The sequence below is a fragment of the Mesoplodon densirostris genome, chromosome 16, assembly GCF_025265405.1.
Source record: "Mesoplodon densirostris isolate mMesDen1 chromosome 16, mMesDen1 primary haplotype, whole genome shotgun sequence".
Lineage (NCBI taxonomy): Eukaryota > Metazoa > Chordata > Mammalia > Artiodactyla > Ziphiidae > Mesoplodon > Mesoplodon densirostris.
In genome coordinates this window covers 80024428-80037111 of record NC_082676.1, presented here as the reverse complement: position 1 = coordinate 80037111, position 12684 = coordinate 80024428, and the positions used below count along the sequence as shown (strand labels likewise).

Sequence of the window (12684 nt, the reverse complement as noted above, 5' to 3'; positions counted from 1 at the left end):
ATTTTGGCCCAGTTCGCGTGCCGTTACGGCTGCGCGTCACGCTGAGGATTGTGGGAGTCGGCGGCCTACGTGAGTCTTGGAGAGGTCTCGGAGTTGGTGAGTGGGGTTGGGTTCCAGAAAAAGGGCTTGTCGAGGGTGCAGAATCAGTCTCTGACAGGGTCTCCATCGGATTCGTGAGGGCCGCGCTTTTCCTCCTTGCCTTTCCGACTTCTTTCTTCAGGCTTCCTTGCTCTTCCTCCGCGTCCTGTTGAGAGACCTCTTCCCCAAAGCGGCTCTCTGAGGTTTGGGAGTTGGGAAGGAGACCCTAGTTCCGGGGTCACCCTGGTGTTCCCCGCGTTAGAGGGTAGGTAGAAGGGGAGGGTGGGCTACAGAGATGAGGGCGGGCGTCGGAGATGAGGTCAGGTCGCCTTCCCCTCTTCGAATATCTGGAGTGTATCAAGTGCTTTCGTTCTAAACACTTACACACATTAGCTCTAATAGTTGAATGAAATGCTACTTACCCTACCCCATAAGGCTGTTCAGAGCGTTAAATGCTTAATTGTATAAGTGCATCATAGTCAAGCCTTGCTTTTGAAACAAAGCACTACTACCATGTATTTATTAACTAGAGTGAGGCTTCACCAGATTCATGAAGGGTGGTAGTATTTAAAGGGGGAACTTTGAGCTAAACCTGAATTGATTTTGGTCTGTTTAGTTAGGAGACTAGCCACATAGAAGTAAATGCTGTTCCGGGTAGAATGAAGTAAGGATTAACGGAGAATGGGACCAGAACGTGAAGAAACAAATAAGACCAACTGAGACGTCGGAATTTTTAAATTACATTAGTTTTTTACTTGTAATACATACAAGTATACAAGTGGAAATATAGGATATCCAAGTGAGGGCAGTTGCCTAGTAATCATTTGCCCCCCTCCATAAAGGCCTGGACTTCTGCTTGGTTTTGCCTTAAATTTATTTCTCCATATGATCTGTACTCAAAAGAGGATATTCTGATAGTTTTTTATTTTCTGCATGTGACTCAAAATGAGTTTGGGAAAGGAAATTAGACCTGTTACTTTTATTTTACTTACATTTACCTTAGAATACAGTATTGTGAATTAATATTTTCCCAAAGCATCTTATTTAATTCTTTTAGTAACCTTTCATTATTGTTTTATTTTTTAGTGTTTGTTTTCTTCAAGCATTTGTCCAGTCAGACATTTAAAAATGGCATCCAAACAAGAAATAATGAGTGACCAGCGGTTTAGGCAGGTTGCAAAGGACCCGAGATTTTGGGAAATGCCAGAAAAGGATCGAAAAATCAAAATTGACAAGAGATTTCGAGCAATGTTTCATGACAAAAAGTTCAAGTTGAATTATGCTGTGGATAAAAGAGGACGCCCCATCAACCATAGCACTACAGAGGACTTGAAGCGTTTTTATGACCTTTCAGATTCTGATTCGGATCTCTCTGATGAAGATAATAAAGCATTGAACCAAAAGAAAATGAAGAAGAAAAAAACCCAGACTAAAACCGAAAAAGAATCAAAAAATCTTGTTGAGGAGAAAAAGAAAGAAACCAAGAAAATTAATCAAAAGGATTCTGGAAATAAGAATGATTTAGATAGCTCCGAGAGAATTCAGAAAATGAAAACCTCGTGTAAATCTAAGAAGATAGAGTCAATAAGTCCCAAGAACGATAGCAAAGAATTTATACAAAAAAGTACAAAAGGGAAAAAAACCATTGTTCAACATAATACAGACTTGTTTCCCAAAGGAGAATTAAGAACAGTAGACTCAGGCACCTCTGAAATTGCACATTCTCCCGAAGTCAAGTATTCTGAGACAGGAAGAGAAATGCAATCAGGTTGGTTGGAAAGAACTAAAGATTCTTTGGTATTACATTACTTATTTTTACACTGGTCTTTTAAAAAAGGAAATATATGTAATAAGTATTTTCATAGTATCATAAAAGTGGTCAGATGCTTATTTGGAAGTATAAAGCTATGAAAGAAAAAATACCATATGATAATGAATTTTTGATTTGATGCTATAATGGCTAGAAGAGAGACAAAAATTTAGGTCTTGAGGCTAAACAGTGATTTTGATTTGTGGTGGGCACTAGTAACAGCTAGGTTTTCCAACCATATAAAATGTTACATGGTCTCATCACAGGATAAAAAGAGGTGTGTCTGAAGAAGGTAAGTAGAGTTGGGTGCTCATTCCTTCCTTCATTCATTCAACTACTTTTAGTAACTAATATGTGGCAGATAGAACGTTGAGTAAGACATGGTTCCCTCATCTCAGGGCTACTGTTAGTGTATATGACGCCTGTGCAAATTAGAAAAAGATGTGCCCTTCTGGACACAGCACTTCCAGAGCTCACAGTTTGGTGAGGATAGCACCTTTGAGGGAGGCACAGGTTCTTTTCCCCTGAACAGGCACAGTACTCCTGCAAGGTGTATGGCTTCGTGATTGGAGTTTGGCCTTGATTTCAGCCCTTCTTGACCCTTTGCAGATCACCTTTTGCAAATAACAACCTGCTAAACTCTGTGCAGTGGCACTGGTCTAAAGCAGTGCTGTCCAATAGAAATATATAATTTTGAATTTTCTAATGGACACTTTAAAAAGTAAGAAGAAACATGAAATTAATTTTATTAATATATTTTATTTAACCTAATATATCAAAAATTATTTCAATATGTAATCAACAAAAATGTAATGGGATATTTTATATTCTATTTTCATACTAATATCAAGTTGGATGAGCCATCTTTCATGTGCTCAATTGCCACATGTGGCTGCTGGCTACCATATTGGACAGTGAGATCTAAAGCAGAAGAAATTAATCAGAACCATAATACAAAATAGAGTAATTTAAAGTGCCATAGAAGAACAGGGCTCTGAGAATTTGGAGGAGGAGGTCACTCAAGATATGGTAATCAGTAAAATTCATAGGTGAAGTGCTATTTTAGTTGGGGTTTGGAAGAATTAAATTTGGGATTCAGAGTATTCTACACATAAAGAACTTTTTGAGCAGAACTTTTTGAACAAGTTGGGCTTGCTCAGAAGAGATCAGTATTCCCATTTGATTAGATAATAAAGTGTCTGAAGGGGTGAGTGAATAATAAAGCTAGAAATGGTTGTTTGAAGCTAAGTAAGAAACATCTGACTCTAGTTCATGTTTACAAGTTTTCTAAGCTTATTAAAAAGTTGCATCACCTCTGGCAGCAGGAAATTTTGAGTGTTGGTATTGTTGATGGTTGGTGTTGTAACTGAAAATTGGTGATGTTCAGATAAGCCAGACAAAGGCTGGCTGTGATTACAGGACCCAAGGAAGGTAGGCATCAAGAAGAGGCAGAGAGAGGTCTTGACAGGCCATAATCACACTGGGCAGGTAGGAAGTATCAGGCAGTGGACAGAATTCTAAATAGCAGAGAGTAGGGGTCAGGGGTGAGATTTGTAGTGGAACCACACAGCAAACTGAGGTATAGGGACAAGGGATGCAAGTCTGGTTACTGAAAGTGGAGAATAAGATCAGGCTGGGAACAGCAGCAAGGTTGGCTTGATGCTGAGTTTGTGAGCGAAGTTAGTCTAGCATCCTTCAAATTTCACTGGATTTAGGGCATTAGATTAATATAACATATCCATATAATCCTTGAGGTTGATTTTACAGAATCTCTTGACATATCTTTTTTTTTCTTTTTTTTTTTTTTGTGGTACATGGGCCTCTCACTGTGTGGCCTCTCCCGTTGCGGAGCACAGGCTCCGGACGCACAGGCTCCACGGCCATGGCTCACGGGCCCAGCCGCTTCGCGGCATGTGGGATCCTCTCGGACTGGGGCACGAACCCATGTCCCCTGCATCGGCAGGCGGACTCTCAACCACTGCGCCACCAGGGAAGCCCCTTGACATATCTTTTTTAATTTAATTTTCTCAGTAACCATGAGAAATTAGGATATATTCATTAGGAAACAAGTGATCTATGTGAGGATACACAGAGCTGGGCCAGTAACTCAGGTCTTTGACTCTTTCTACCCCACCATGTTGTTTGCTGTAATTTACATTGGTTCCACAGTCTAGAAAAAGCATTATCTGTAAGTAGAGATCAAGTGACTCCACCAGCACCATCTTTTTTTCTTTATTCATTCATGACTTATCATTCCAGCAAGTGCTGTGTAGAAGGGGCTTTTTAAGTGCTATGAGGTAAAGGTGATGTAAGGAGTTGCAGTTTAATATTACATATCATCTTAAAATGTTGATTCCCAGCATTTGCACTCCTAAGAATTTATTTTAAGTAAACAGTTGGACATGTGTTTAAAGAATTGTGCATTATAGCATTGTTTTTTAAAATTTTTTACATGGTAACATAAATCATTAGGGGATTGATTAAATAAGTTATGATATATCCAAATATGTTCATGACATACGAAGTTTTAAAAATAAGTTACATGGGAATTCCCTGGTGGTCCCATGGTTAAGACTCTACACTTTCACTGCTGAGGGCCCGGGTTCCATCCCTGGTCAGGGAACTAAGATCCTGAAAGCCACGTGGTGCGGCCAAAAAAAAAAAAAAAAAAAAAAATAGGTTACAAAATAGAATAAATGGTATGACTAGCTACTTAAATTAGTGGGCATATCATAGAAAACAAATTTAGGGAGTTATGTACCAAAATAACCACCCAGTTATCTCTGAATGAAAAATTACTAGTCATCTTTATTTTCTTTGCTAAACCATATTTTCTTAATTTGTTACAGTGAGCATTCATTACTTTTATAATCAGAGGGAAAATGATAAAGCATTTTTTTAAAGTAGGTGAATAATAGTGTTTATAGTCACTACTAGAGCAGTACCATCTAGGAATAGAGGCAGTTACTTATTTTTCTGTTCCCTCATTATTTAGAATAAGGCTTTGTACAAGGTAGGCTCTGAGCAAATGTTTAGTGAATGAATAAATATTCTGAATGTACTTGATATTGTCAAAAATATTAAAATACTAGATCTCTTTAAGTCTCCCATGTATCAATTTATTATACAACCCCAAATGTGATATGTGTACCTTTGTCATGTGAGAAGATGTCATATGTCAGGTGATACTCAAACATTTTTTATATTAATAGTTACGTAGTTCAACATCTTAGGTAAAAAAATGTAACCACCATTATCACATTTGTGGCTTCAGGGATATTGTTTAGAACAAGCTAATATTTTTAATTTAAAAAAATTCAGCTTCATGAAAAATATCAGTGACAGGCAAAAATTATGAAAATTGTATAGTAATAACTGATGTTTGAGAAATATTGCAATACTAGATAGAGCTGTGTCCCCAAGGTGTTATTTTAAGCAGGTTGCTTAAAAGTGAATTCTAATGCTTATCTAACAGTAACTTTCACTATCATGCTGGTGTTTTTCTGGTCCCATTTATAGAACTGATGATAATGCCTTTTTTTGGCTTTTTCACATCTACTAGTTAGTTATCTTTATTACTCCCCCCTCTTGTGGTACTAAAATAAAGCTCAGTTCCTACTTTCCTCCTAACAAAACTCCTTTTCATTTGGTCTCAGGTCGGGCATCTTTTTGAAGCCTTCCTTATTATAAATACCTCTCTGCCGGCAAATTTAGGTGTTTGTCTCTGTGGTGCTTTAGAACATAATTTCATAAATCAGTAAATGATTTCTTTTGTTTATGAGCTCATGAAGAGCATGGGATCATGTTATAAATCATCTCCCTTTTTGGTCCCCCCAGCTCAATTCTTTGTACATAGTACTCAATATTTGGTCAGTGAATGACTATTATAAGATTATAGGACCACTTATAGGCTTTATCCACTTAGAACCTGTGAATCAGAAACATAAGCTCCAACTTAAAGATGAATAAGATATATAAGATATATCTATACTCACACAGATATGCACAGAATAGATAGAAGCATATGATTGTTTTAGAAATAGGAAATCAGTCCTTTCTGTGTATAATGAGGGCCAAAAAAAAAACCCAGTTTAAGGTGAAACCAGTCTTTCATATATTGCTAACCATAAGTCAGTTGCAAACTTTAAGGTATAGCAGAAAAGTTATTATTTTGCTCTCTTCATAAGTGATCTTATCCACATCACAACTTTTGTTATTATATACAAGAATCAGTCAAAAATTTTATTTCCAGCTCAGATTTCTCTGAGCTGTAAGACTCATACAGCCAACGGCCTTCTCTGTGTCTCCTCTTAGATGACTCAGAGGCACTTCCAATTCAACATATCCAAAACCAAATTCATGATATACCTCCACCAAACAAACTTGTTCTCTTCCATCATTACCTCTTTTTCTGTCTGTCCATCTAACTAGCTAGCTCCTTCTGCAAGCCAAGAAGCTAGGACTCATCTTTGATACTGCCCAGATTCCCCATATCAAGCCCCTGTCACTGATTACTGTTGGTCTTACCTCCTGACTCTGAAAGTCAAGAGCGACTCACTACTCTACATCTCTACTGCCACCAACTTAGTGCTACCTTCATTTCTCGCCAGGAATACTGTACTAACCTTTTAATTCTTTTTCACATCCACTCTTAACTCCCTCTAGTCGAGTTTTCTACACCATTGCTGAGGTGATCTCAATATGCAAAACTGATGATGTCCCTCCTGAAAATAGCAGTGGCTTCTCATATGTTTTTATGATGAAGTCCAAAGCTACATGGCACCTACCTAACTCTTCAGTTTCATTTTCTACTTCTGTACAAGAAGACTTCTGGCTATCTGTAATCCAGACATGCTTGCCAACTTTTTTCTATTAGTGGATCTTTACATATGCTTTTCTTGCTATTTGAAACATTTCCTTCATCTATTAGTCTAACCCTGACTACTTAATTCCTCTTCATCCTTCTAGTAGCAACTCGTTTATCACTTACTTAGGGACACCTATTTTGTGCTCTTATGGCATCTTGTAACATTTCTTCTTGGCACTTATCCTAGTTGTAATTTCATTTTTTTATGTGCATTGATTTGATTGATTTTATTTGATCAATAACTGTCCATCTCCTCTTCACCTGACTGGAAGCTTATTGAGGGCATTGATTGCTTCTCTTTTGCCAATGGTAGTATGTTGAGTACCTAGCACAGAGCAGACACTCCATAAATATTGAATGAGTATATGAATCTACTTGTGTGATCTGGGTATATATTAAGATTTCTATTAAATAACTTGGTTAGGCATGAATTTTGCTGAATTTATATTTTCCTTTAGTCTGTTTCATAGAAATTATATTTTCACTGGATTTGAGGTCAAAATAACTTGGATTTAATTTAATTCAGTGTTTACGTTTTCTTAATTTCTCCCACCTTTGGCCTTTTTGCAGTGGTTCCATTCATAATGGCAAGAGACAGTGATGGTCGTGAAAACTCAGCAAGTGGTAAAATGTTTGACAAAGAAGCTCTGGAGGAAGATTCAGAAAGTGCTAGTGAAATAGGAGGTGATGAAGAATCTGAAGATGAATTTACAGGCATTTGTAGAGCTGTTGCTGCTGATCTTCATGATGATGATGATGATGATGATGATGGAGGGAATGAAGATGAGGAGGAAGATGAAGATGAGGATAGTGAGGATGATGATGAAAGTGACAGTGGCCCCGATCTTGCGAGGGGCAAAGGAAATATAGAAAGTAGTTCCGAAGATGAAGAGGATATGGCATATTTACTTCCAGAGGAATCTGGATTTGAGCATGCTTGGAGAGAATTAGATAAAGATGCTCCTCGGGCTGATGAGGTGACCTTTTGAATAAATAAGATTATTTGTCAAGAGTACAGTAGAAGTAGCTGTTATAGATGGTAGGATTGATGCCATTAAATTAGCAAGGAAATGCTTTATTGGTAAATCATACTCTTGATGATGATTCTGATTAAAACTGCTTGATACAGAATATACCTATATAAAGTACATGTCTGTCCAAGCAGATAGGGATGAACTTCTATATAAATAATTAAAAGTCACATGAAATTTTTAGAGAATTCTTGTTTTAACTAGGAGTTTATATTTCAATTCCTACTGCACCTATTAGAAATGCTGTAGATTAATATACTCAACTTTCCTACTTATGGGTGGCAGAATAGCTTAACAGACTTGGTGGTTAAAGAATCAGCTCGTCATCGTGTTCTGATTCAAGAACTAAGAACCAAGTAAGAGAAAGTGCTTTTCTGTTGACAGTTTTACTTTCGTGTGACTCATCTGAAGTTTTTTTTTACATATGGAAACCACTTAAATACTATATTAATGATTTCAGGATTTGGGGAAAAGAAGGCATTATATTTTTACTATCTTAATTTTGCAAGCATTGGGAATGATATAGATTATGTCATATTTAATTTTTCTCATTTCTTAGATTACACATCGATTAGCAGTTTGCAACATGGACTGGGATAGATTGAAGGCAAAAGATTTGCTGGCTTTGTTCAATTCATTTAAACCTAAAGGAGGTGTTATATTTTCTGTAAAGGTGAGAATTGATTTTATTTTGAAGTATTTCTAAGCATTCTAAGTTAAATCTCTTTTTTTAAAGTCTTAGTTTTCTAAGGAAAATAATCTGGAAGTTGTCCAATACAGTTAAGGCACAAAACTGATATAATAGGTATGAAAGTAAGAAAGGAAGAGGTAAAATTATTGCTCGGTTATATGATTGTGTTTAATTTAAAAAAACAAAGAAATCAACTGAAAAGCTGTTATAATAAAGCTCAGTAAAAGGACAAGGTATAAGATAAATATTAAAAAAAATGCTTCATTACTAGAATTAGCAAGAAGAAAAATTAGCAGCAGAAACATATAAAAGCCTTAGAAATTACCTTAAACAAATGGACCTATATGAAGTAAGCTGTGACACTTGATAAATAATACTTGAAAAACTTAAATTTTGAGATACCATATTTCTAGAGAGCCCGCATAGGTATTAAGACTCTAGGCTTGGGGCTTCCCTGGTGGCGCAGTGGTTGAGAGTCCACCTGCCAATGCAGGGGACGCGGGTTCGTGCCCCAGTCCGGGAAGATCCCACATGCCGCGGAGCGGCTGGGCCTGTGAGCCATGGCCGCTGAGCCTGCGCTTCCGGAGCAACGGGAGAGGCAACAACAGTGAGAGGCCGCATACTGGGGGAAAAAAAAAAAAAGACTCTAGGCTTTGTAGTATGACAGACCTATATTCAAATCTTGATTCTGATACATGCTGTATGATCTTGTGCATTTTATTGATTAATTTCTCAAATGTGTTTTCTCCTCTAAGTAGATATAACAGTTGTATTTCTTAAGGTAGTGGTAAGGATAAAATGAAAAGGAGATCGTGCTAAGTATTTAGTACAGTGCCTGAAACAGCTCTAAATTACTATTGTTCAGTGTAAGTATTTAAGATGTCAGTTCTGCAGTTTTAGTATAGTTTCAATCAAAATCTCAGTTCAAATGAAAGTTAAGAAAAAGGTTACCATTAATCATCTAAAAGAATAAACAAGTGAGAATGACTCACAAGTTTTTGAGAAATCATACCAGTATAAAAGGATTCACCCTACCAGTTACAATATCTCAACATTTTAAAATGCTACAGAATTTAATAGCTTTGGGTAAAAGTACAGGGACAACTTGATGGAATAGGTAGATAGAAGAGTTTGTATGATAATTTAGATCAAAATAAACTTCTTGATTACATGGTATTGGAACAAACGGACAAGTCCTTGTGTGGAGAACTTAGTGCAGGTCCTTGTAATAGCCCCAAATGATAGCCAGATGAAATGAAGAAAAAAATTTTAAAACTACAGGCAGAATAAAATAGAATGGTATTTTTGTTAAATCTTGTGTTTTAGGAGATGGGTAGTAGGAATCTCTGGACTTACAAAGAGGAAAAAAAATACAAAGAATCAACAGATGTAAGCATATATACTAAAAACTTCTGCATTGAAACCTATTTTATGCAACTTAGATTAGTAAGAAAAACTTGGATCCCCTAGTGGATAAATTAGATATTTCAAACAACTCAAAAAAGTGTACATTAGTTAATAGATGAATATTAAACCCAGTTGTATCAAAACAATACAGATTAATACAATTATATTTCTTGAATCTCAAAAGTAGCCAAGATAGAAAAATACCAAATCTAGGCAAGTGTGACTCCTTCTTATACCAAGACTATATCTAACCTGTGTGATAAGATTGTCATCAGTTCTTTTTTATTTAAAGAATTTCTTTAAAAGAAAGCATTGGATAAACCATATGATTTTAGGGATAAGTTAGGTATTACAAAATTATTTTTCTTCATTGTTTTATATATTTCTTTAATCATTTTAATATATCTCATTTAAATTATTTAATCCAATCATTTTTCGTGTGTGTGTGCGTGTGTGTGTGTGTTTTAGCGGTATGGACCCAGCTGCTCTGCGGCATGTGGGATCCTCCCGGACTGGGGCACGAACCCATGTCCCCTGCACCGGCAGGCGGACTCTCAACCACTGCGCCACCAGGGAAGCCCCTGTGTGTGTGTTTATGTATCATTCCTTGAACTTAGAATCTTGTTTCACTTTTCTTAATTTTTCCCTTAGAGCGCAGAATGTATGGAGGAGATATTCTATTTTTGTTCCCAAGCCCACATCTGTTAATCCCCAGCCAAAATGACTATTTTTAAGATTATTCCTCAGGATGCTTTAGCTTCCTATAGTGGGTTTGGAAGTGAAGCATTCTTGCTGTTTTCATTGAGTCCAGTTGTTTAGAGTTCCTGACCTTGACAGGTCTGTGTATTATAAGAAAAGGGAAATATAAATTACATTAATCTTATTTTTTTGTGTTTAGATATATCCTTCAGAATTTGGAAAGGAGAGGATGAAGGAAGAGCAAGTTCAAGGACCAGTAGAGTTATTAAGCATTCCTGAAGATGCCCCTGAAAAGGACTGGTATTAAAACACTCTAGAAAATAAAACTAAACCTCATGAGTTTGTGTTACTAGTTCAGAAATCTGGTCACTTTAATAGTTGGGACTAAAGTTTACACTTGTGCCATTCATGGTTAAAACAGGTTGCAAAGCAGGTTAAAGTCTGTCAGAAGTGGCACACTATTCCAATAACATTTTTTGTGTGTATTTGTATTTCTATATTCATGAAAATTATTATTGCAGTTTTAAAAACATGTCATGATTAAACTGATTTAGAGGTCTCAGCCTCATTGCCCTGAATCAGTAAGTTTTGCTTTTTTTCTGAGATGTTGCTTTTTATGTAAATGGCATTGAAACTGTTTGCCTTCAATTTATGTAATTTCTCTTATTTAAGGATTAAATAGAAAAATACAAGAATAGTAGAAAAAGTTCTTAATAATAGTAATGTAGTATAGGAAAAAGTTTAAGGTAGTTTTTAATCCACTAGGTGGAGCTATATGTGCACTTAATAAAAATTGGTGGCAAAAGAGCAGATGAAGACCCTCAAAGAATATGCTGTAGTTAAGTTGAATTTATACCATGTGGACTTGACAACATCTGAATAAAGTTTTACAAGATCAGTAATTTCTTTATAATAAAAGCTAATGCTTTCCTAGAATATTTTATAATACAGTGATCCTCTCGAGTGATTTTACTTGAGAAGGCTGTGTGTGATAGCAAAACAAACAAAAAAATAGCTATTCTAAGAATTAAAATCACAGGTAAGCACATGTAGTTCTTGGTTTCCTTTTCTAGATATCAAATTCCAGTCAAAATCCCTGGTCTGTACCTTGTCAAAATAATAAATTGGGCTTAAGTATTTAATGTTCATGAAGGCAAAATCATAAAGGAAGGTTGGATTGGAATAAAAACCAGTTTGTAATATATTTTTCTTGGAACAATTACATTTATTTTTTAAAGGGAGAGTATTTGTGTTCCTGTTTAAGTAAGCCTAATGAGTTTTTCCCCTTTTAGGACCTGTAGAGAAAAACTGAGAGATTATCAATTCAAACGACTGAAGTACTATTATGCAGTAGTAGACTGTGATTCTCTTGAAACAGCTGCTAAAATTTATGAGGATTGTGATGGCCTGGAATTCGAAAGTAGTTGCTCGTTCATAGATCTCAGGTAATCTAGTGTGTGTTGTACCAATTTAATCTTGTAGCAGAACATGATTATAAGAATTGAAGTATTAGAACTGGTAGTGCTCTCTGTCCTTTCATATTCTAAGAGGATTTTTTGCTTTTGGTGAACTCTCTTGTAGAACATCACTCTTAAGAAAGAAAACTGGAATGAGAAAATGCTAAAGTATTAGGTATGAGTCACCTCACATTTATGTCCTTTCAGATATGTCAGATATGTTTTTAGGATGATGGGCTTTATGTAGCGATATTTCTTTGCAACTCTCTTTTAGAACTAGGAACCAGGGTGAAGTAACTTTTTAAAAAGCATTGAGGTGGAGGCAAAGGAATTTGCTTGTAATAAACTAGTAGCTCTTGATCTGTGCCATCCAATACAGTAGTCAGTAGTCATATCTGGCTTGTTTACATTTATTTAACTAAAAATTTTTAAAAGTTTAAACTCATTTGCTTAGTCGCACTAGGCACATTTCAAGTACTTAATGACCACATGTTGGACAGAACAGATACAGAACTTTACCATCATCACAGAAAGTTCTGTTGGGCAGTGCTGCTCAGTGAATGGTGTTGCTGGCTTTATCTTCAGTCTTGGGCATTATTTCCACCACATGCTCAGGCTTCACTGACCCAAGCTGAAAAACCTTA

At 36.2% G+C, this 12684-nt stretch overlaps 1 protein-coding gene across 4 annotated transcripts in view; it reads left to right on the top strand.

Moving 5' to 3' along the window:
* Nucleotides 1-46: 46 nt before the first annotated feature.
* Nucleotides 47-12684, top strand: part of ESF1 (ESF1 nucleolar pre-rRNA processing protein homolog) — a 60443-nt gene continuing 47805 nt past the window's right edge. For 2 of the 4 annotated variants that reach the window (XM_060078780.1, XM_060078779.1), the window contains exons 1-6: nt 191-343; nt 1165-1846; nt 7326-7732; nt 8346-8459; nt 10783-10883; nt 11876-12028. In XM_060078780.1, coding sequence (XP_059934763.1) covers nt 1207-1846; nt 7326-7732; nt 8346-8459; nt 10783-10883; nt 11876-12028 — 1415 coding nt within the window. In that variant the 5' untranslated portion in view covers nt 191-343; nt 1165-1206. Of the gene's footprint in view, nt 97-190; nt 344-1164; nt 1847-7325; nt 7733-8345; nt 8460-10782; nt 10884-11875; nt 12029-12684 lie in introns of those variants that run through there. The other 2 variants (XM_060078778.1, XM_060078777.1) reach the window with 2 other exon arrangements.